General features: G+C 39.0%; 1 protein-coding gene across 4 annotated transcripts in view; it reads right to left on the bottom strand.

Moving 5' to 3' along the window:
* Nucleotides 1–6914: 6914 nt before the first annotated feature.
* ZNF236 (zinc finger protein 236) overlaps nucleotides 6915–25539 on the bottom strand; it is a 44719-nt gene continuing 26094 nt past the window's right edge. For all 4 annotated transcript variants that reach the window (XM_081014102.1, XM_081014105.1, XM_081014103.1 and 1 more), the window contains exons 17-33: nucleotides 23465–23616; nucleotides 22945–23045; nucleotides 22499–22650; nucleotides 21733–21945; nucleotides 21324–21594; nucleotides 20449–20552; nucleotides 19221–19586; nucleotides 18440–18585; nucleotides 17836–18079; nucleotides 16864–17043; nucleotides 16472–16630; nucleotides 15700–15878; nucleotides 14316–14447; nucleotides 12978–13175; nucleotides 11270–11399; nucleotides 9909–10085; nucleotides 6915–8526 (exon numbers count right to left, since the gene is read on the bottom strand). In XM_081014102.1, the coding sequence (XP_080870228.1) occupies nucleotides 8411–8526; nucleotides 9909–10085; nucleotides 11270–11399; nucleotides 12978–13175; nucleotides 14316–14447; nucleotides 15700–15878; nucleotides 16472–16630; nucleotides 16864–17043; nucleotides 17836–18079; nucleotides 18440–18585; nucleotides 19221–19586; nucleotides 20449–20552; nucleotides 21324–21594; nucleotides 21733–21945; nucleotides 22499–22650; nucleotides 22945–23045; nucleotides 23465–23616 (3020 nt within the window). In that variant the 3' untranslated portion in view covers nucleotides 6915–8410. The remainder of the gene's footprint in view (nucleotides 8527–9908; nucleotides 10086–11269; nucleotides 11400–12977; nucleotides 13176–14315; nucleotides 14448–15699; nucleotides 15879–16471; nucleotides 16631–16863; nucleotides 17044–17835; nucleotides 18080–18439; nucleotides 18586–19220; nucleotides 19587–20448; nucleotides 20553–21323; nucleotides 21595–21732; nucleotides 21946–22498; nucleotides 22651–22944; nucleotides 23046–23464; nucleotides 23617–25539) is intronic.

Genomic DNA, 25539 nt, shown 5'->3' with positions numbered 1-25539 from the left:
AGAAAGCACTAATCAGTTCTTGCCTTCTATTCACAACGGATCTCCTATAGCTCCTGAAGCCCACTTGGCCTGCAACATGGCCTAGTTCTCACTTACGTGATAAAACCAGTGTGAATTATAACACTGCAGACTGCAGGTGGATGCCTACATAACTGAATGCTATTCCGCATGAAAAAACCACAATTCACATGGGGAAAAGGAAGTTAGGGAGAATTGCTCTTTTCTTGCCTTCTCCCTGACATGCTCATTTTTCATGTGGAAGGGAGGTTGTTGTTGTTTTTGTATACACTATTCAGTTAAACGAGCCCCACAGCTACCAAGAGACGTTCCCCTTTATTTGTATCCCACCTTTTCCCCAAGGAGTTCAAGGTGGTTACAAGGTTCTCCCCAGCCTATTTTTCATCACAACCATCCACTAAGGTAGAATAGGCTGAATGACTGAGTGACTGGCCCAAGGTCACCCAGTGAACACTTCACGACAGAGTGGGGATTTGAACACTGGTCTCCAGCATTCTTTCCAATACGCCACACAACACTCATAAAATGTATGCCTGAGTGAAAACTAGGTGACCAACACATTGGTTTTCATTTGCTTACTTGGCCTCTGATTGGTTTAATCTGATTTTTCTCTTCACAGGTTGTGTACACTTTAGGTCATCTCAACACTTCCTGCTTCCCACAAACTTTCTGTCACACATTCACTCAACGAAATCGAGCACAGGGCTGGGGCATGAACCTAGGCCCCTTAACCATACTTAGAGAGTCTGCCTGTGCAGAAACTAATACAATGTGAGATGCTTAATGCCTCTCAGAATGTCCTCTCATTGGGCAACAACTTTGAACCCTATCAAGCTGGAATCCATATGGACCAATTGGTATAGGTGCTGTAATCTAAGGAACTTGACACATATACTTCCCACATTATTCTTCATGTCTGCTCACAGTAGTACATTATACTATTTGTGGACACTGTTTTTCTTAAAGGGCATTGAATTCTACAAGCACGCATCTTTCCCACGGACTATAAGTGTCGTCCTTCTCATGGTGTGAATTCAATTAAAAGGCATTCAAGTGTGGAAACATGATAACAGTGCACAAAGAAATCAAGATAACATCTTTTCTTTCACTGAAATTGTACAAAATGAGATAAATAGTGGCTAAGATCTTTGGGAGAGGAATTGGGCATGTTGGAGAGAGTGTATAGCCACCAAAAGCAGACCTTTAATGGGTGTAAAAGGTATCAACCAGACATCACTATGTGGTACTGCTGCTCTGGAAGTTGACAGAGTTAACTCCAGAGATGAATAAGGATTTACTGTGAAATGTGTCAAATTCTGCAGCAAAAGAATATAACAAACCTGTGGGACCAGGGCCAAGGCCCATCTAGTCCATCATCTTGTTCTCACAGATTGATTCTTCTTCAAAATTAACCCAAAAAAACCTTTTTTTGGGGAGGGGGGTTCCCATATTATTTAAAGTCCCAGAGGCCTGGAAAGTAACTAAAATAAAACTTACAGAGTTCACTTGAGCATTAAATTTGTTTCTGAGGTGTTCAAAACTATGAGAAGTGTAAATCTATTCTGTACACTGAAGAATGCTTAGGAAATAGCCTCACTATTTTATTCTGAGGTGGAAGAAAAGCATTGGCGTCCCAAACTCAAAGAATTAAATACCAATAAAGCAAAATAATGTATTAAAACAAAACCTGAAACAAAACCAGGATCTGACATTGTCCTGAACTCAGATCCCAATCTGTGTCACTGAGCATCATACACCAGTCCTTTTAACCCCACTGAAAATTATCTTTGAGTACTATACCTTTTCTCAAGTGAATGGAAAAATTCTACATTCATGAAATAAGTTATTTTTGTTGTTACATCTCACACTTACTCCTACAAGGGTGGCTGGCTAGCTAACATCATCATCATCATCATCATCATCAATAATAATAAAAGAATTAACATATTTTTTTAAAAAAATTGAAACACAGTGGCAAATTATAAAAGTTCAATTCTTAAATGCCAATGCAATCATGTACCCAATGCCTGGCAAAATATAGGCATTCTTCATTTATGCCATAATGTTATGTACATGGGGAACAACCAGATTTCTCTAAGGAGGGAGGTTCCACATATGGGGGGGGGCTGCCACCAAGAAGGCCCAGCCCTGTGCCTCAGCCCCACATGCCATGTCCTTCGACTGCACCAAAAAAGTTTTCTAGTTGTCAAGAAACCTTCCCAAATGGTGGAAGATGTGGCACAGGATATTGCAAATTGAGCCTGCCCTTTGTATGAGTGGAAGGTACTTCCTCTCATGCAAGAAGACTTTTATATCCAAGGCATCACTGTCCAAATCCAGATCAGAAAAGGGAAAAGATTTCGTGACCTCCCATTTTTTTTTAAGAGAATTACCAGGAAGGGGTTTTAAAACTTTAAAAAGCAGAAGACGCCACTAGGACATCTCTCTTATTTCTACCTTGACACTTTTAGAGCTTTGTGGGGCAGAGGTGAAATATTAAAGTACTTACTGTATAAGACTGACAGAAAAACTCCACAAACAAACTTCCACAGAGGCTTTAAAAGCTGTTTACTGGGGCAGGGGCATACAAAGAATCTTCAGGGTGGAATATAAAGTTTCTTTACTGACATAACAGGAGTTTTCCCAGCAGTCTGCATTTTCAGAGAAGAGCTTTAGCAGATGAAGTACCATTAGAAGTTTAGGAGCAGATGCTATCCTCTCAAGAGGAAACATGCAGAGGTTACTCAGAGATGAAGGAGAAGAGGGTTAGCTGAAAAACACGCATACTCATAGCTGTAAAACGTTCTTTACTATTTATTGAGCTCAACAGTATGTGAAGAAGCAATTTCAACTGCTCTCTTGGTAGTAACAAAGTTTGGGGCTCAAGTGTGCTTCTAATCATATAGCTGAGGAAGGAGCGCTGTCGTTTTTCAGCATACTATCGTTATAAAGACTGACAATCCTAGTCATCATAAAACCCAGAGGATTTGTCTTAATCAGGATGGAATTTGGCATGGAGATCTTCCTGGAAAGAGGCGTAATCTGAAAGCTCGCAAATGAATAAGTTAAATAGCACCAATGTGGATGTCCCTGTAGTTGTGAACCTTAGTTCTGCCTGCCCAAAACTTGCCTTCTGAAAAATGCAAGATTATTGCAGATTCCTTTCTTTCTTTCCTTCCCCATTTTAATGAACCATTCAACAAATAGCAAGCTATTCTGCACACGACTGGACGCTTACTAATGGGAGCATATTTCCTAAAAGAAAAATGGTAGATGAAACAGGCTGAAAGCAGTAAAAGCTAGAAAGTGGGCACAGTTCTTTCCACCATTCTCTGAGAATCTGACTCTCTCCCCTGTTGCGTGTGCACCTTTTCGAACTTGTAGGTCTCTCGTTACATACTGCTTTTGTAAGTATGTGTGTGTTTTGTTGGAATGAATCCACGACAGATGAGTGGCAGGTGTCATATGAGAGGCGTCTGCCGGGGCAAGCCCCGGGAACTCTCTTTTATTGAATATTTGTTTTTTTTATTGAAACATTTTCATGGATAGCAAAGGCACACTCTGTTTTCAGTTCATAAAGTCCTTTCTACAGGTCAGTTTTGAAATGGTTTTTATAATCCTAACATTTCAAACTGAAATGCTCCTTTAGAATGAAGTGTTTGTAGTAGTCCGTACTCAATGCCTATTGCTTAATTTCTCATAGTCTCCTCAAATCAGTTTCCCTTGCACTACCACAAGCTCCTGTTGGCTATTTGCAGTATGGTAGCGCTGCAGAGCTTGCTGGGGAGACCATGCATTAAAAAGGGACTAAAAAATAACTTAAACACGGTTTTAATAACAAAAACAAAAACTCCTTATACACTAAATACATCAACAACAAACCAGACCCAACCACCAACCCATCCCCCAGGGAAATGGGAGAGCTAGGTGCTGCTCCTTATATACTACACCCAATTGCCAACACAGCTTAATCAATACAACTCAGCAGCACCTGCTATGTTTCACAGCTGTAACGCTGGGTCTCGTTATCTTGCTCTGGCCCTTGCTCTGGCCCCTTAAAGACATACACATCGGGTGGAACAATGATGAACCTTTACATTTAAAAAAACCATTCAACAGCTCCAACAGACACCATTGAGCCTGTACCACCCCAAGGACTTTGTGCACATTTAATAGGCAACTCTGCAAAACAGGTGCATAACAACTTGGCTGTGAGCCCATGGGCCCTGACTGACTTCAGCTACCAATAGAGTTGTTTTCAACAGCCCGCTGAAGAGGGACCTAAACCGATGAATTAATGTAGAGAAGCAAGTTGCTTTTGAGATGTCACTTCTGGCCTCATTTTCATTTAGCAGAAACTCAGAGCAGCAAATATGGTACAGTACTGAGGCAGAACACCAGCACAGACTCATATACTCGTGGACAAAATTGTGTTCGGTGTGACTGATTAAGAAAACTTAATTGCTAAGGGAATCTGAACCGAGATTACAAAATGCAATTGCTTTTTGAAGCACTTCTAAGGTTGCACAAATTGAGCTCATGGCTGGGTTACTGGATGCAGGCCCCAACACAGCAGAGGCTGTTCAGCAGCCTCAGCTTTCATAGAGTCTGTAAGCTGCCCAGAGTGGTTAGGGAAACCCAGCCAGATGGGCAGAATATAAATAATAAAATTATTATTATTATTATTATTATTAACTAGGGTTGCTTTCTCTGCTGCGTAGCATCAAAATGGGACAATGTTGTCTTCATGCCACCCCGTTTCTAATCTTTAGGCCTTTATACAAATGAAGGGGATGAATGGTATTTGTTTTCCCTGGTTTTCATCAAGATTGTTGCTTCAAGATGGCAGTACGGATACGTCACAATCCTCTGCAACGGTTTCACCTGTTAAGCCTTCTGAATTTAGAGAGGAGGAACAGAACACAGATATTCCCAGGGCCTTAGGAATCTTGTACTCTTCAGCTAAGAGTATTCAAAGTTTGCAGGAATGGTGAGAGAAGAAAGCTTCTCTGATCTGGGCAAGGCAGGAAAGGAACTAGGGTGGAGCTTGCACTACTGGCCAGTCTTCAAATTTAGGTCACAGGATCCTACCTTTCCTCGGTAGCAGGTGGACAAAACCCATGTCTGGATCCCTCCCTCCTACTGAGCTGCGAAAGTGTTGTTGTTGCCGTTTAGTCGTGTCCGACTCTTTGTGACCCCATGGAGCAGAGCACGCCAGGCACTCCTGTCTCCCATTGCCTCCCGCAGTTTGGTCAAACTCATGCTGGTAGCTTCAAGAAAGTAGTGAACTGTAAATTCTGGTAACATAGCTTACTTGGATCCATTTCAAATCAAGTTTCTAGTTTGGCATAGAACTAAAATGGCTTTGGTCATCCTGGTAAAGTATTTATCCTAGAGAAATGATGGGAGATTACTATTCCATCCCATAGCCTTTGGGGTGTCTCAGGATGCCATCTTGTGTCACATGCTATTTAGCATTTATGTAAAAAACCATTGCGAGAAGGTCCTTTTGGACTAAAGTGTCACCGGCATGTCATTCTTTTTCATATTTTTAATTCCAGCTCCAAACAGGTGTTTGGAATCACTTTGCGATTGGATGAGGCAAACAAGTTGAAACCTAATCTAGATAATCTACTGTGGGTAGCAAACTCTGCAAATCTGATTGTCAATGTAAGTGGTTGTGGATGGGGTTGTACTCCCCATGAAATACCAAATTTACAGCCTGGGAGGTCTCCTAGACACAGCACTGTCGATGGAAGCACACATGATCTCAGTGGCTACAAGTGCCTTGAAATGGGTTAGCTTGATTCACCAGCTGTGACCCTTTCTAAAGAGAAGTAATCTTACCAGTGTTGTACATGCCCCAATTACAGCTTGGTTACACCCACCAGGGGCTATTGCCCCTGCTCATCTACCCTGTACTCATAAAAACAAAAGCCCTTCTAGCCCAGGATTCTGCCCCTCTCTTTATACCTCACTCAAAGCCCCAACCCCCACTAGTCCTTCAAGGATCCCCCCCCCCCCATATCCCAACTCCTTCATTGCCTCCCCATACCCTCACAGCTCCTCTCTGTTCTTCCATCCTTGCTTTATTCAACCTCTGTTTAAACAGGCTTCCTCAACCTAGGCCCTCCAGATTTTTTTTTGCCTACAACTCCCATGATCCTTAGCTAGCAGGACCAGTGGTCAGGGATGATGGGAACTGTAGTCTCAAAACATCTGGAGGGCCAAGGTTGAAGAAGCCTGGTTTAAAATGTGCCTTCCTTTGCTCCCCTCCCTAATGGGCTAACTTTATGCAAACCTGGGATTGTGGCGAGGCCACAAAATCGTCCAGTGGTGGCTACACTCTGATATCATGGCTGTGTGATGACCTCACATTTTTATGTAATGTAGGAAGATATAGATACATGATTTGAAAATATTCTGAACGACAGAAGTAACATTACTGATGCTTACACACAGGTTCTACTGTGAAAGACATGATTTAACAGAAGTGGGGGGAACACTAAGGACATATCACTGGTACAGTGGTACCTTGGTAGTCAAATGGCTTGGCTCCTGAACAAATCGACTCCCTAACACCACAAACCTGGAAGTGAGTGATCCGGTTTGCAAATGTTTTTCGGATACCGAACGTCCAACGCGGCTTGGTTTTCAATTTTTTTCGGGAGTCGAATAGACTCCTGGAATGGATTAAGTTTGACTACCAAGGTACCACTGTACTGTAGCTAAGGATGGTGTGGTGATACTGGTTCATCTGAGCTATGAGAAGCCTACAGAATCAAGACCAAGTGCTCTCTTGTTCAGCCACACTACTTAAGATTTCCTCCTCACCAAATTGATAGGAACGCCCATTCAAAGCTTCTGAAAAAGAACATATCAGACACAAAACCAAGTTTGGAAAAAATTAATATTATTTAAAATATGTCTGACTTAAATATTTCCACATAACAAAGTGTTATTTTCAAGTCACCAGCTATATCACTTATATACATATGTCCATAGTTAACAAAACAATTATGAGATGTCCTATCAAAAAGCAGTGATTTTTCCCATTCAGGAAATAGAAAGAACTAGTCGTATAATACACAAGTATAAATTATATGTACATATATCTTCTTTCTGGAACTGAGGGCAAATAAAAAGCAATTATTCTTCAGAAAGGTATAACATGTCTACATTACAATAAAATGAATCAATACTGATTTTGAAGTGGTCACTTAAAGTTGAAAACTTTATGAGCACTTCCTGTAACTGGGATTTTTGTTATTTACAAAATATACTCAACAGCCACATAGAGGCTTAATTATCTGTATATATACATACGCACACATATATATAACATATAAAGAAATTCAAAAATTTAAAGTAAAATTAAGCAAAATCCTTCTGTCTTTGGAATGTCTTAAAACAGAAAATGCTTTATTCCAGTGTTTCTTTAGATATATTACCTTTTCTAAGTAAATGGGGCTTTTCAGAACATTACTGAAAAGCCTAGGTAGTTTTATTTTTATTTTTAATCAAATGTCAACAAAATCAGGTTATATTAATTGGGGACTGTCAGAAACCAATCTGCATTTGCTGATACAACTTGTGCTACAGCTCACTTGGTTTGCTCAAGACAAGGCATGGTAGTATGCCCAATTATTTTTAACTTATGGCTTATGTTTTTCATAGTTATCAAGCTAACACTTCTGAGCATTAAGACCTAACACAGAAAATATGTGCATTTGTTGTTCACTTCAAGGAGATTCTATTATTAGTTACATTTTCTTTGAATAATTATTGCTGAATGTGAAGCTAAACATGTACAATTAAGAAATTAATTTTAAAAATAGTTTTAATAAAATGAATATGGTCCATCACTTTCTGACATGTCAGCAACACCAGCACCATAATGTAATACCAAGTAATGAACTAAAGTAATACCAGACATTTAATGCCATATTGTAATATGAATTCTCTACTGCATGCATCTAACTTTGAGATACTCTTTCTTCCAATTAAATTTAAACAGTCAGGACATCCTCATGATTGCCAGAACTTCCATGCTGTCTACCTTCTATTCAACGTTCATTGATACCAAGATCTGGGCGTGTGTCTTTTGTTTTTTTTACATGAATACACGTATGATGGGATTCAAAAGATGAGCAAACTCCATGTACCTGAGATCATTGATTGTAGTCAAGATAGCAAAGTGTATCTGGTGTTTCTTCAATATCCTACAAGCTTACAAAAGACAATCATTCTTTTGGTAGTTTTGTAAAATTTAAAAAGTTATATTATCTTATTATTTTTAATATGTTCAGTTTTAATAGTAAAAATCCATAGGTGACTATCTTTATAAAAATTCTAGTCCTGAAAGCATTTTGAGCTTTCACCTTGGTTGTCATCAAAAAATATTGGTCCATTCATTTGAAGATTCTTGAACAACCTCTTCCAAATTCAGAGCACGATTAATGTCTTCACCTTCCTGTCCTTGATGACTGGTAGATTCTTGTATTGTGCCTACCATAACAAGGAAGAGAAATAATGCTAAGAGATCTAGTGAAAATACAGAAGAGTTACATTTAAGCGCTGCTTGACTAAACATCCAATAAGAAATGTGTAAGATTTATTTGGTGGAAAAGCAAACTAAATCCAGCCACGCTTCATGTAATATTTACCTATTAAAGAATACCGTTTACATCCTTTGAAAGTAATAATGTTGGTACAGTGCTATGGATGGAAGTGCTCATCTGCGGGCTGACTGTTCCCTTTCAATGGACAGAGCAAATGTATTCACATTAAGGCACGTGAATGCTTAATCTATTCTGTCCATTTGAATTAATGAGGCAGTCCATAAGGGCAATGGAGTGCATTTATTGATGCAAGAAGTCACTGAATCATGGGAAGAAACTATCATCTATACAGCAACCTAAAATTACTATATATATATTCCATTACATGCTTCACAGAAAGCAAAAGTTCAGCTTAATGTAAATGAACCCAGAGTGAGGCTCAGACTCATGCCCTCCACCCTCACATGTGTTAACAGCTTTTCACTTCCAGTTTAGCTTAAGTGCAACTTGTTGTCTTGTCTGATCCAACAAACAGTGCCAGGAAAAAAAAAAGAAAAAAGGGAAGGGGAGAAAGCAAGAGCTCAAGGCTCATTGACTTCACACAGAACTATGGTTAAGCATGATCTTCAAACCAGTTTATATTGCCTTCAGGAATGGCACAGTGAAATAGCAAGAGAATTATCACTAAGAACTTCCTTGCTTTGATATGGCTCCTACATGCATCTAGGAAAGAATTATTCCTTTAGAAGAAACTGTTGGGCAAAAAAAGAACCTATGAAGTTGCATCAAGCTTTCGAACAGATATTTTAAATTTTATTGATTTATCATTTTTGTCAACCGCTTTGATGTTTTCCTACTATCAAGCAGTACATAAATTTATGAAATAAATAAACTGAGTAATTGCAGACTATAACTCTGTACAGTTTAGGAAAGAAAAATGTTACTATTCAGTACAAACAGCAACACATTCATACACATAAGCCTTGCAGTACATTATGTACTTTTGAATGCCTACAGCAAGGGTGAGAATCCACTTTTGTCTGGCCTGCCACAGCAATATATGTCCTACACCCAAAGTTTCATGAGGTTAGGTGAGTGACAGGGGACATGGGCTGACAAAAATGACATTTTCTCCAGCCCTGGCCTGGAGAATGAGAGCAGGGGCTGAGATTTAAAAAGAGGGAAAAAGTAAAATAAGCTCCCAGCACTCAATGCCGTCCAAGTAAACGAGTAATGTTGAAACTTGAGAATATTGTACCATAAATGCCAGGGCTGGTTTAAGCCCTACAGTATTCTATATAAAATTTTCACTTGGCAAATTTTACATACCAGAATAGCCATGGGCTCGTTTCATATGAAGCTTCATATTGCTTTTCTGGGTAAATCCCATTGCACAATAATCACATTTGTACGGTCTTTCTCCTGTGTGTTTTTTCATATGAACTTGCAAAGCACTCTTCTGGTTAAAAGCCTTCTCACACAACGTGCACTGAAACGGTCGTTCTCCTTTAATAAACAAGACACTTTTAGAACATTAACTGCAAAATGATGCAAAGTGGAGTAAAACTCCTTAAACTTCACAAATACACTAATTTTACTTGAACTGGCTATGATCACCATTTAAGGGACCGTTCTCACTAAAACCTGGTCAAGACAAGGAACTATTTAGCTCCTATGCATTGGGCTGAAATAACGGAGCACCTGACTCTGAGATCTGTGCGCTCAGGTTAGGAAAAGGCCCAGAGAAGCGGAATAGCTCAAACACTGCTAATTTACTCTTGAACAGAGATGCTCAGTTAACTTTGCTGAACTCCTTTCTTCCTTTTGAACTATGCTGTTCCTTCTTTGGGCATGGCGTGTAAAGATAGCATAAAGCATTAGGTTAAACAGGTAAAAGTTTCAGTTGCTGCATTACTCCTAAAAGTCCTCCAACTTCCACAGTATGGATCACCCAGGGAGGCCGACCTGGTGCCTTTGTTAATAATAATAATAACAATAACAATAATAATAATAATAATAATAATAATAATAATAATATATTATTTATACCCCGCCCATCTGGCTGGGCTTCCCCGGCCACTCTGGGCGGCTTCCAAAAGAATATTGAAATACTATAATACTATAATACATCAAACATTAAAAGCTTCCCGCTTTACACACTATACAAAAACATCCCAAGCTTTGGGCTAGTTAAACAATCTATGGCCTTTTAAACTGTGTGTGTGTGTGTGTGTGTGTGTGTGTGTGCGCGCTTGCTTGCTTGCTTGCTTGCTACTATGTTACGCATATTTGCGATTTTATATTGTAAACCAGTGGTGGCCAAAATTGGCCCTCCAGCTGTTTTGGGAATACAGTTCCCATCACCCCTGACCACTGGTCTTGTTAGCTAGGGATGATGGGAGTTGTAGTCCAAAAACAGCTGGAGGGCCAAGTTTGGCCACCACTGTTGTAAACCATCCTGTGATCCTTGGATGAAGGGTGGTATAGAAATTTAATAAATAAATTAAACAGATAAACAGCCCAGGCACTCTGATTGCTGCCTCTCACTTCCTATTGTCCCAGATTCTGCTGCTAATGCAATGGTGAGGATGGGTAGGATCACAGCTATTGGATTAAGTTGTTTACAATTTACTTAACCGTTTGTTAATTGAACAGCTTGTGGCTAGCCACCTGTACTGATAATTTCTTACCTGTATGAATGCGGCTATGCCTTTCCAGCTGGCTCGGCTTAGCAAAGGCTTTTTCACAGGTATCGCATTTAAATACCCTTGGCTTTTGAGAACTTAATGATGGTCCTGCCTGGTGAGTCTGCAAATGCTCCTAATTCAAAACAAAGAAGAAATACATAGAACATGTTTAGGTAAGAAAAATAATAATGAGTGCTAAGTTGCTCACACATCCTTTTGTCAACACCAGGCATAGGCAAACTCAGCCCTCCAGATGTTTTAGGACTACAACTCCCATCATCCTTGGCTAACAGAACCAGTGGTCAGGGATATTGGGAATTGTAGTCTCAAAACATCTGGAAGGCCAAGTTTGCCTATGCCTGGTCAAGACCTACAAAATCTGAAGCCAGCAATGGCCAAATTCAATCTATTTTATAAAGAATGCAAATAACAAATTCCTTAACAAGTACAAGACCTTATTGAATTAAAAATAATTTTAAATTTAGAAGAAAAACACAAAGCACAACCATTTGCAACTTCGCAGTTTCAGCAGAATGTTAAAAACAAAAGCAGCATTTCTCCAAATTCCAGATTTCTTTCCCAGTAAAGAAGCCCATACCCACATAAGCCAATATGGCTCAGTTCAGGTGTAACAGCTTTCCATTATGTCTGAACGAAGCCTAGAAATCAGAATCAAAACTTATTTTTCCTTCTGTACCTGCAAAGAACCAGAATACAGATTTTGCATGCTATAGGATTAGATTGTAATTTTGCTTCCTGACCCAAAAATGACAGACAATGTGATTCGTATTAAAAACATATGCAATGCTAAATGGAAAAAGAAACAAGCAGAATCAACTGCACTAAAACAGTTAAACAGAAGTTTTCATAAAAAGGATGGTCCAGGTGAGCCTCTTAACCATCAAGACAGAGGTAACCAACTGCTTTTTTAAGATAAGGGCATTTGGGAGTTTGCACTCTCTGCCACACAGGAAGAATATCATACCAGCTGGAGCAGCAAATTGGCCCCATCCATTTGCCAGAGAAGAAGTAGCTCTAAGAAGATAACTAGCTAAAGAATACTCTGCTCCAACTGCCAGTTGCCCTGGGACAACAGACATGCAGGAAAGCACACTCTGATCCCATTAACCAGCCAGAAGGCAGGAGGTTGAAAAACAGCCCAGATATCAAAAAAATGGAAGAATTCTAATGCATCAGAGGAAATACTATTGGAACCCCAACATCCAGACATAATTTTGAAAGCATCCCTACTTGTTATTAAATGGAAGAAAGTTTATAAAGAATCTTTTAACTCTTATCAAAGTTTCTTAATAGGAACAGAACTGTTTTCACCAAAATATACCCACAGTGAAGCGATAAAGGTAAAGGGACCCGATGGGCAGACGACTCTGGGGTTGCGGCACTCATCTCGCTTTACTGACCGAGGGAGCTGCCGTTTGTCCGCAGACAGCTTCCGGGTCATGTGGCCAGCATGACTAAGCCGCTTCTGGTGAATCAGAGCAGCGCACAGAAACGCCGTTTAACTTCCTGCCAGAGCGGTACCTATTTACCTACTTGCACTTTGACGTGCTTTCGAACTGCTAGGTTGGCAGGAGCAGTAGATGGTCACAATAAAAATAAATAAGAACGCCATTTTCAAAGGGATACCTCTTTGCCTAGTTAGACCTCTTTGAAGTTTTCAATATAATTAGTTGTGAATTTTATTTCATACCTTAAGGTGTGTTGCTCGTTTGAAGGCTTTATTGCAAATATGACAAACATGGATTCTTTCCTTTCCATGAACTTCTTTACTGTGCTGCATAAGCATGGCAGCTGAAGAAAAAGTCTGACTACATTCAAAACACTGGTGCACACGAGGCTCTTTTTCAGCTTGAATGCCTTTAGATAAACTTGGAGAAATCTCGTTCACCTGCAACAGTTACATAAAATATACACACATTACGAGAAATAAAACCACCTAAAACTCAAGAGATAAACATCACTCTTCAGATGCAATGACGCTTTGAAGAACACATTACAATTGAAATAGGTATTGAAATATCTCGTGCAACTTTTATTTCAACTTATTAGTAAAATAAAGTTATGGAGCAATTCTGCCAACCCCTTCAGGGAAAGCACATGAGTGCCTGGTTGTGGTGAAATTCTGAAGAAATGGATCCCTGGGTGTGCTCTGCTCCTGCTAGAGCCCCACTCCCAATCAGATCCACAAGCCAATTACTATTTTCAAATAACCATCACCATAATAAATTAATTTTCAGGTTGACTCTGAAAGAAGAAAAAGAAGGGGCAGGGAAATAAAGAAAGCGAATTTCAGTGAATCCCCATCAGAATTAGAAGAATTCAAAGGAATGATGGTACAGAGCACAGGGTAATTGAAGTAATTGCCTTTTCCTGTCAATTACTCCTTTAGGACTAATCTGTGTTTGGCAGCATACCAGAAGTGAGCAAGACCAGAGCCAATGGTGGGTAGTACCAGTCGTTCGCCCCCTTTCTTTTTTTATGCTACCTACATGATGCACTGCTGCGTCAGGCAGGAGGAAAAAAACTGAGGGAATTGACCAATATCCCACAAGTCTTTGCTCCTGCCTGTCATCAGCTGGTGAGGGATGTCCCACACCATTGGCTGCAGCGTCCCTCAAAACAAATTTAGGCCAATGGCCACACGAGGCCTATGACAGCGGAGTGCCCACCACTGGCATATAATGCAAACAAAAAGGGATGTAAGAAGAAAAAGACACCTTTAAGAATTAGACTAACTTTAAAATGGAGACTTCCAAGACATAAGAATGTGCACTTAATTTCACATTTAATATTCACAGTGTTCAAAAGGAAAGATTTGGTTAATATGAAGCAACTTCAAAATTCTTCTTGCAAATGCAAAGGTCAAACCTCCAAATTTAAACCTCCATACTTAACTTCCATAATATACTAAATTGATTAGGATAAGATAAATGAGAACATAATTCTTCACCTACATAAATTCTACAATATATATATTAAGCCTATTTTGTATCTTTATTCAAGGAACAACATACATAAAAAAGTTTACCTGATATGCTAATTCATCCTGGCTTGAAGGTATTGAATGTGGGGTATGACTCACTAGTATAACTTGCTGGGAGCTTGAAGTGCTCTGTCCAGAGAGATTAGAATCTGTCAGTAAAGCAGGGAACTGTTGTCCCTGCCAAAAGAAAAAGTGAAATGCATTACATTTAGAAGAAAATGTAACTGCAATGTGCAGTCAAAGACTATAAATATGAATTTGTTGATGTGTCATAACACCAGATTTTTCTTTGAAACTTTTTAAATCTGCTGTTGCCGTAAACTGTTATCTATCTCACTGAGTCCACAATAATAGCAACAACAAAACCAGTAACACAGCCCATGGCTCCAAGAATCAAGCCATCTAAAACTCAACATGAGACAGAGAGAAAGAGGAGAGAAAGGGAGGAAAGGGTATACATTACAAGAAAAAATATGTGTTACTTTCAGTATGGTATGGAGACTAAGGATTTGTGTCACAGGATACATAAAGATACGTAAGGAAAGGTGTGTTTAGATAAGGGATTTGCAGGGAGTAAGAGACTGGGCATCATAGTTCTCAGAGCTTCTCCTTAAGAGGCAGGTGGTCACTAGTGCTTCCTAGGGCATGTCATGGGTGCTTTTAAAGGCAATTTTTGGCTTTGCCTGGATTAAACTAGGAAATGCAGACCTTCAGGCATGGATAAAGGGAGATATGCCTCACTGCATGGGCTATTTGACCTGTTATTATATACAGAATTTTCCTTCTCCCAACTATTATTTACAAAGTATGTCGGTAAACTCTATGTTTATGTTTATTTTAGAACAGCAAAGCTACAAAGTGAACACCACTTCTACTATATATTCTAGGTCCTTCTCTAATATACTTAATAGGTCTTGCCCTATACTTAAAGCATCTCCTACAAACGCTTGTGCAGACTGCAGCAACCTGAAGCTGTTTTCAAACTACCCTTACAGCAAGAATTTGCTTATCGGTAATCCACAGGTACATTGCAAGTGTGTTAATTAATGTCATAAAACTAGGGGAGAAAACAACTGGTGAATGTTTAGCAAAGAAAGCCTTAGTAACTATTAACAATGAAGATTTCTCAAAAAGAGCTGAAACTTGACAGTGTAATCTTCAAACAACTGCAGCAGCAGAAACACCACAAGTCAACAAGCACTGAAAATCACAGGCAAAACAAGTTCAATAGGAGTATTAGAGTAAATTTTAAAAGTAACTATATTGACATTATACATTAGGGAACATAATCTTTGTACTGTACAAATAGTTTCTTTGTCAAGCTGCATTCAGGCTTCCTTTGCCCTAGTTTTATAGCAGGTATTAATTTGCAGGAATATTAATTAGCAGATACCAGGTATCAGGAATAGGCTAGAACTGTGACACAAACCTGCGATGTGATGTTAAGAGTCACCGCATCAAGACCAGCAGATAGCATACTCTGAGTATCGGCTAGGGTCAATGTGACACTACCATCTCCTCCGACTCCTGGTGATGACATTACTAAATTCTGAGCTGGCTGAGACATGGGGGGTGTTGAAGGAAGGTTCCCACTAGATGCATTAAGCTCTGTAAAAAGGTATGATATGTCAAAACTCTACACATAATTATCATAATTTACTAGTTGGGATATGTACCAATCTGCCAAACGCTATGCTTTTATGAATACTCATGGCTGTCCACTTTTCATAACATGTTCCGTGTAGACACTACAGGCAGCAACCATTTCATGTGGGGATTCCGTTCCCGGCCACCGTGCGCATCAGTGGAGTGGTAATAACTGTGCCACGCCCCCATTGGACCTGCCTTCTTCCGGGTCCAAAAGGACCTGCACATCGGTGGGCCTAAAATGGTTGCCACCTGTAATAACTTACAAGTGGAAATTGCTCAGGCAGGCTGAAATAACAGCATTTTAATAACAGTATGAAACAATATGAACATAAAAGTAGCTTACAATGCCATTTTTAATGGAAAAATCTAATAAAAGAATGTATTGCAATTGATGGAAGGAGCAAAAAGGGAAGGCATTTGTATGACTTGGGCTTCAATGAAATCAGGCGTTTTTGAGAAACCAGTTCTCATTTCTTCACTGAAACTGCTAAGCCAGAATATAATAAGATGCCACAATACAATTTACTTGGAAAAAATTATTAAAAGCCTACCTGAACTACTATTCAGCACCGGGCTCTGAGAGAGGAGTTGATCATTACTTATTGTTAATGTAGCACCTGCTGACTGATTATTGATTGTTGGTGTTGCAAGTCGTAGATTCCCATTCAGTTCATTAGCTCCAGAGGAATTATGCTGAATAAGATCCTGGCCTAAATGCAAAATTGAATCTATAAGCCAATGAAGATCTGTATTTGCTTCTGCATTTTTTTTATATATAAAGTTAAAACAGGAGATAGAGGAAGAGTTAATATGCTATGGAAGCTAAATGCCACTACACCAAAGTGTGTGGATATCTTTGAACCAAGGCATGTGAAGTAATAAGCATATATTATTAGACAAACAGAGTGACTTTACACACACAAAATGAGGATAGTTTACTTGCCAGATATGGTAAGGGTAATTTCTTGAGGGGTTCCTGATGAGTTTGAAGTAGTTGTACCAGAGGCATGAGCTAAAACATGGCTCAGACTCGAATTATTTATTGTCAATGTAATCTCATGCTGACCATTTGAATTTGAAACCATACCCTGTGAAGTCATGACCTGAGACAGATCCTGTGAACCTAAACACAAACAGGGTAATAATAATAATAATCAGCAGCCAAACTTCAATATGTTAATATTTACTGTTGTGATGCCTGTTCCAAGATAAGCAGAAGGCACAGCAGCAGGTTTTAAACTGGCATGGCCCAATTATTCACAAAAGCAATATAAACAATTCCAGGAGGAATCACAATGCTTGAGAAGAGATGGTGTTCCCAACTTCGATGCAGATTATCCTATGTCTTGGCAAGTAGCCCCATGCACTTGTTTGGAAGTAACTGAATGGGTAGAAATCCTCACTCCCCTTTGTCTGTAGTTGTCAGTCTCTTTTGCCCCTGTATACAGCCTCATCTGCTTCAGGCTGCTAGCAGATGGGGGGCTAGGAGAGGCCTTTGAAAAAATTTCTCCAAATAGTTAGCCCACTCAGCCACTTCTATGCATGACTCTACATGCAAATAACTCTTTAAAAAGAACCCAATCACCCTATTTATTCAGGATAATGATGCATCATATATTAAATGATTTAAACAATTAGGGAATTAAAAATACATAAATGTTCCTCAACCAGGAACATGTTTAATTTAATTTGTGTTGTGTTTTTTTTTAAAAAAAAATCTTTATTGATAGAAATACATGGTTGATCAGCATTTGCCAAGGGCAATAATATATTTGCTCTTAAAATTGAAATTAATATTTATATAATAAACTTACAGAAAAGATGAGCAAAATAAATTTAAACGTGGAATAATTCTGGGAGGTTTTAGCAACAGAACCCTTCAAAATGGAAGTGTGTGCTTTTGTATCATGCTTACCAGCAGTGCTCGTAGTCAAAACAGCTTCTTGCTCAGATATAGGTCCTATCGTCATATTTGCTGAAGAGGTAACAGTGGGCTGTAAGGACAAGCTTGACAAAGGTTGTATTACCACATTTGCTGGCACTGAACTATCTGCTGTCTGGAGGGAGGTGTTCTGAGTAGCCAAACTGGGATCCCCAGTTAGCTGCTGGGTCAGTACGTTACCCTGTTGTAGTGTCTGCTGCAAAAGACTGGGATCAATCTGAAAAGAAAATGAATATAGGAGATGCAAATAGATGACACCTCTCCACAAAATATTATAGAATTTATCAGAGAAAGTATTTCCCCATCTTCGAAGTAAGCTAGTTTTAAGTAAACTCTAACCATGGTAGCAAGAGTTAAGTTATAAAATCTAGTTTTTGCCAAAGCTTGATAATTTGCACAGATTGAGATGTTTTCTATTTAGAATCACCACATTTGCACATAATGCTAAGCCCCCCCCAATGGTTTAATAAGCCAGGATATGCATGAGCAGTTTATATACAAAAGCAGTCTCTTTGCATTTATCTGTGCAACGCTTACTCTTTATTTGTTTATAAAAGATAATACAGGATAAACATACTTGTAATGTAATGTTGTTGATGCTGGTAGGATCTATTCCAGATATTTGAACGTTTGGTCCAACCAAGTTAGCAGCAAGCTGTAACTGTATTCCTTCAAGGGTTGCCAAACTACCATCCGTCAAGGATACAGTTAAATCACCTCCAGCTATAAAGGAAAACAGTCATATATATATAGATAGATAGATAGATAGATAGATAGATAGATAGTATCCTTTATTTTCAGGAAGCCATGCCAACAAGTTCTATCTTCTATGGATAAACATATTGCATTCATAAGCAGCCCACAAGAAGTGCTTGTAAACAAAGATAATTGCCCCGCCTTTCTCCTCTAGTTCTCTCTGCCCTTCCCTTTCTTCTATCCGGCATATCTAAAAGCAACCGATGTAGATGGGGGGGGGGGAGAGTATCAGGTGGGGGGCAACTTTAACCAGTTCCCTTCCCCTCTCACAGCTAGGTGGGCAGACTGGCTAAAGGATGGGAGCTCTGTTTGAAGTCACTTCACCTTTTCCCAAGCCAAACCTTCCCTTTGGCTTACTGGGCCACTGAACTGGGGCAGGTAGTGTGGGTGCAAGAGGAATGTACATGCAACAGCTCCTCAGACTGATCTTCGCTGCTGAAGCCAAGTGAGCCAATGAGGTGCGCAATGAGTGAGCCAAACCTGTTAATCTCGCCCGAGCTGTGTCTTGTTCAGAGCATGAACCATAGTCCTACTTCTTCCTTATCATGTAATACCAACAGAAAGAGGCTTTAAACCCCAAGCAGAACAATGACAGTGTTTACCTGACATTGAAGCAGGAAGTATAGCCTGACCAACGAGACCTTGTGGAAGCAAATTTTGGTCAAACTGGCCTGTCAGAACAGAATTATTCATGATGAAAACATTGGGATCTGTTGAGGATGAATTAAGAAGGTTTACTGGCTGTAGTCCCTCAGCCGGAGTGCGAGGCGCAGGCTTCCTGGCCTTCTTGGCCTCTGGTTTAAAGTGACACTGTATGTGGGTCTTCCTCCGTCCAGAAGTTCGAAACCTCAGGTCACAGTGAGGGCATTTAAAGGGTTTTGCTCCAGTATGTAAGCGCATATGCACTTTCAGACTACCTTTTGTAGAAAAAGAATTGCTGCATACGTGACAACTGAAGAGCTTTTGACCTGGAGAGTAAGAAAACAGTCTGATGTCAGTTGAAAATAAAGATCCTAATCTCTTTACAGCTATGACCCACTGCAATTCTGTTGAGCGTGTACAGAGGAGGCCACTGTCAAACATTGTGTCAGAAAATTGTGTCCCTACATGTTCCTGTCTTCCGTTCCCAATCCACTTTCCACGCAGAAAGTGAGACAATGAGCAAGGACATATATTTCAATGTAGGGTGTCCCTGAACTTATGGTTTAAAATATGAACAGCTGTAGCAAGTGTTTAATACAAAAGTTTTGCACAAGCCTGATAGTCAGCTGATAAGAGCTCCACATAAATAAATAAAAATAATTCAGTATGTACTGTGATCGCAGTATCCAGTCATCTCCCACAAATGCAGTGATTTCAAGAAAACAGCTCCACCTAGCTTGCTGAAATTGCAGCATGCTTTCAGTGTGTGGCAAACTGCTAGAAATACGCATGCACATACTGTCTGGGGAAGGGAAATGGCAGTTCCACACTAGTGATGGCTGCATATGTATAATGGGTTATTTTTCCTCAATGGATTTTCCACAGTAAAAATATATATCTGATTCATATTTTTTTAAGTACAGGCTGCCATTTTGATGACAATGACATCAGGTGGACAGTGAGAAAAGCTAACATGCATTAGCAGCACCTGTTCCACAATAAACCTCCATCTGGAAGAACCCTTCAACACTAAAAACAACAACCACCCACTGCTGTAATATTCCATTAAAAACCCAAACATCCCAGCCAGATTATCATCCTAAAAAATTCAAGTGTTTTGATGTTCCTGGGGGTTTTTTCACCTGCACATTTCATTAGAGAGTTGGAATTATAAAACATCTTGCTTACCTGTGTGTGTTTTTACATGGCAATCCAGAGTAGACTTTACAGTAAAACTCTTTCCGCATTCATCACATTTATATGGTTTTTCTCCCGTATGGATACGCACATGCCTAGTCAAAAATAGTTGTTCTTCAATTACTATATGCTTATGCTAATACTGTATGTTTATCAATGTCTGCTGGCCAACACCAATGTTTACAAAGCAATTAAAACATCTAGGTCTAAAAAAATTGAGGAGCATTGAAATGTGGTTTGCTAAGCAAGTTGAAAAAAACATGTTTGGAAACATTTTCCAAGTCCAATTATACCTGGAGCTACTAAGCCACAGATTTTCATTTAACAAGCTTTTCATAAAATGGCTGCAATCCAGGGACCACTTTAATTTATTTAAAACATTCCTATACCACCCCTCATCATATCAGATACCAGAGTGGTATACAACTATATAGATAATAAGCTATTTGAAACCCATTACAATTAAACACTAACATCAGCAACCATAATGAAAGATAACAAATTAAAATGTATTAACTTGTGCTGAAAAAACTGTAATGCAGGTACCAGGTGGATCTTTTTAGGGAGGGCATTCCAGAAACAGGGCACCATCACTGCAAAAGTCCTATGAGTAGGACTTCAGACACTTTTAATTTGAACTGTTGCCTCCCATTCCATATTGCAAGCTACATTTGAATCTCCTCCACATTTCAGAAGTAGATCCAATGTGATATGAACAGCTGCTACTAAGAAATCAGTTAATAAACAACTTGGCATGCAATAAATGGTGGAATTGTTTAGACTGTGGTCTAAATGATTAAAACCGAGCCGCAAAAATAATGTGCTACGTGTGTATTCTTTAGCTTTGGGGTGGCAGGTCTTCTTACCTGACTAAATCACTAGGTTTTTTAAAGCTTTTTGGACAGTAAGTACAACAGTTGGCATATTTTGGCTCGGCTTCCATTTCTGCTTGCTTGTCTTTGATTTCACTAATTCTGTCCTTTTCTGCAGCAGATTGGACAAGAACTTTTTCAGAAACAGTTGCGCTTTCTTGTGGCCTGATTTTTGCAAGTTCTGCTGTTTCTTCCTCTGTGAAAGTGATAACACCAGGTCTAGATTTTCTAGAAGATGTTCTTTCAGAGGTCTCATCATCATCTTCTGCATATTTCAATAGAGAAACAATAACATGTTATAGAATACTTTTAGAGGCCCATTAAAATAATCAAACAACCTCCGTGAACATCACACTGTTTAAATATCAAAGTGATTATTCATGCATATGGGAAAAAAACTCACCTCCTCCTGCTGTTTCTCCACCTGATGCTGCCGTTGAAGACACAGTTTGATGCTTTTTCATGTGCTTCTTGCAGTGAACAGTAGTTCTGAAACTTTCATCACAAAATGGGCACTTGTATGGTTTCATGCTCATGTGAGTTGCCATATGTCTAGTAAGGCTTCCATTAGTAGTAAAGGATGTATTGCAAATGCTGCAACTGAATGCTTTAACTCCTGAAGAAAAAAGGACAAATAGGCTTTCTGGTGATCTAACAGAAAATGTTCAACAATGAGTCAGATTTAAGGTGCAATTCCAAGCACATAGCAGTGACTTGCTTTCAATTTGTTATTTGACATTTTTATCCCACACTTCCTCCAAGGAGTAGAAACAGTGACTGGCCCAAAATCATGGAAACAGCTTTATAGCTGAGTGGGGAATGAAATGGATTCTCCCCATTTTTAGTCCAGCATTTTAAACACCACACCATATGCTCTAATTTAGACCATTTTAAAAGGCTCTTCTACCAATAACCATTACCCATGTCAAATGAATGGGATCTCCATATCAGAGGCAGTATACTTTGAATTCTGGAGATGGCAATGACTTATATGCTTTGCTTTGGACTGCTCAGCAGCCACTGTTGAGAACAGAAATCCAGACTACATGACCTTTGGTTTAATTCAGCAAGGAAATTCTTACACTGACATGCTCTTCTTTTGGACACAGGAGAATTACAAGGCTTAAAATGACTAGCAAAAGAACCAAATATTACTACTGCTTTATCACCTGTATGTGTCTTCTCGTGAGATTTAAGAACCCCAGAAGAAACAAATCCTCGTCCACACAACTGGCATTTATAAGGCTTTTCTCCAGTGTGAGAACGTACATGCTGCTTCAAGTGGCTGGATTTCTTGAAACCCTTGTTGCAATATTCACACCTACAAAAATGGAAGTTCAGTTGGAATGAAATGAAAAGTCAACTTTGATGATGGCCTGTAAATAAATATGACATGTCATTGCTTCCTGGTTTACTGCTAGCAACATATGATATTATACAGAATTGTAGTTCATGAATTTACGACTTAAATGTTTCCCAGTGACATATATTCAGCCCATAAACCAATTTGCAAATCTGTGTTTACTCAGAAGTAAGTCCCACTGTGTTCAGTAAGAGAGTGGACTTTTCCTTTCAACAGCTACATAAGAATGGCCAAATGTGAAGTTCAAAAAACCTGTAAGAACGCTTGCTTTGATCTTCATTATCTTCCAGAAACTGAGAGCGTTGAGGGTGCAGCTCAAGTTCTTGTGACTGATCTTGAATCAGGCGGGTGGTCTGGGAAGCAAATATTAATTTTTCAGTTGTCAATACAATATTAAAATCAACTCACCTAAACATGTAACAAGGATGGCTAAACTCTACATTTAACCCAGTAGACTTGTGTGGCAATAAAATGGCCTACTCCTAAAGGAAGCTTGTCTTTAGCAAAGGTGACAGATTCTTTATTCGTCTTCTTTTTAACTCTATTTTACTGTTACAGGTGGTGACTATAGAACAGCTGACGTCTCAAAGGTCTAGTCACCATTTCCATTTCCCCCAAATGTCCTGGGCATTACAGGTCATTGTGGGGATGCAAAATGTTCAGTTGGTGAAGAGGTACAGCTCTTCTCTCTGAAGTAGCAATATCTGACCTAAGAATGCAAGTTCCACAAAGCTAAAAAAAACCACTACAAACCTTTCAAGTAAATACTTACTACATTAATAGCATCTGGTGCAGGAACCTGAAGTAGATTTGGTTGGTGGTAGCTTGTTGAAAGAGCTTGGGATTCAAGGGTGCTTGAATCTTGAAGCTGCTGTACTGCTGGAAATTGATTTTGCTGACTGTAGCCATCATTAACAGTAAAACCTACCAAAAGACAAATGAGAAAGCTTTATTAGGCGTGAGGTTATTGGATTGTTTTTGTTTTTTATTATGTATTTTGTGTTTTTATAGTGTGATTTTATCCTGTGAAGCACCCTGAGACCTGCAGGTACAGGGTGCTATACAAATTTAATAAAGAACAATTTATTTATTTTTATTTATTTTTTATTATTATTATTATTATTATTATTATTATTATTATTATTATTATACAGTACATAACTCACACTCATCCATTACAATGCAAGCAACTCACTTTCTGCAAACTGTAACAGCTCAACAGTACGATTCACCTAGCAAGAAGGGATGTAAGGAAAACCTTGTACCAATTTTAATCATAGATCCATAGATTTTTAAATCATAGATTGAACATGCCTTTGCAAATTAATAGATCCTAAAATTCCTGTCCTCCTTGCCATGGAAGGTCAGGGATTTGGAGTCATGATAGTGGTACCAAAATGATATGGAATTTGTAGAGCTTAATCCTAGGTGTTGCTGAGACATAAGCCAATAGGATCAAACCATAGCTAAAAAAGAACAAAACAATGGTAACTTATGGAAAGACAATAATAATTTCCTTTTCATCTACAAGAAAACAGCTAAAAAAGAAACTTTATTGGCATCCAATAAACAGGCACAGCAATACTTACCCGCAAGTTTGCCTTCTTTTCAACTATGTTCTCCACAAAACACAATTTGAAGTTTCCTTAAAAAGTTTCAATTAGCTCAGAGCCATTCAGATTCTGAATTTAATGTTATGTGTACATGTGTCTAACAGGTTGACCCAGCTTCCTTTATCTACACTGGTTTCACAAAAAATGTAAGACTCAGTACAAACAATAAAAACATACACATTATCCCAAACTAATTCCTGTTCCACTATATTTGTGCCTCTTCAAAATGAAGTTATTTGCTCTCTCATAAAATTTATGTTATACCAGCACTTCACATTGAAAAAAACAAGAAGTTTAACTGAATCTACTGCTTCTCTTCTTTCATGGGAAGAAATGAGTTATAAAGACTCTTCTTAAAAACCAAAAAACTCCCTTAAAAGAATCAAGTCTTCAAAAAAGTCCCAACCCCTATGGTTGTAATTCGTGGGCAATCATTTAATTTTATCCTGATTCTAATTTTTAAGCTGTATTTTAATCAATTGTTTAATAGTGTTTTAATGTATCTGATATTTGATGTTAGCCACCCTGAGCCCGGTCTTGGCCGGGGAGGGCGGGGTATAAATAAAAATTTACTTACTTACTTACTTTAAGAGAATCCTTCCAAAAGAATTTAAAAATTATAATGTAGCACCTTAGAGATCAACTGAGTAGTTTTAGGTATAAGCTTTCATGTGCATGCACACTTCTTCAGATACTCTGAAACAAAAGTCATCAGACCCCTATATATAATGAGAGGGAGGATAGGGAATGGGTGATTGGCTAATGGGTATGGTAAGTCTGTTAGTGACCGTTAGTGACAGTTAGTCCCACAAGAAAAAGAAAAACCAAGAGATTTTTTTAAAGGGACAGTACGTAAAGGACCAAGAATCGTTTTAGCCTGTGTAATGGGATAAGAATCCAATATTGCTGTTCAGACCAGGTCTCTCCATATTTTCAGTTTAGTGATAAGTTGTAATTCAGCAACTTCTCTTTCAAATCTATTCCTGAAATTCTTTTGTAATAAGACAGCCACTTTGAAATCTTGTATTGAATGTCCTGGGAGACTGAAGTCTCTGTCTCAAGCTCTGGGAGGAAGACCTTTCATAGCCTACAGACAGCCACCCAATCTTAAATTCCTCCTCACCCACAATAATACAGCAACCAAACTTAACATGGAAACTGGTACCAGAGCCTGCAATAAACCCAGATGCCAACTTTGTTGCCACATACACCTGGGTAGTACCATTACCGGCCC

The sequence above is a fragment of the Podarcis pityusensis genome (assembly GCF_964106645.2).
Source record: "Podarcis pityusensis genome assembly, chromosome: 7".
Lineage (NCBI taxonomy): Eukaryota > Metazoa > Chordata > Lepidosauria > Squamata > Lacertidae > Podarcis > Podarcis pityusensis.
The sequence above is the reverse complement of the archived record's forward strand: the minus strand, read 5'-3'. Positions and strand labels throughout refer to the sequence as shown.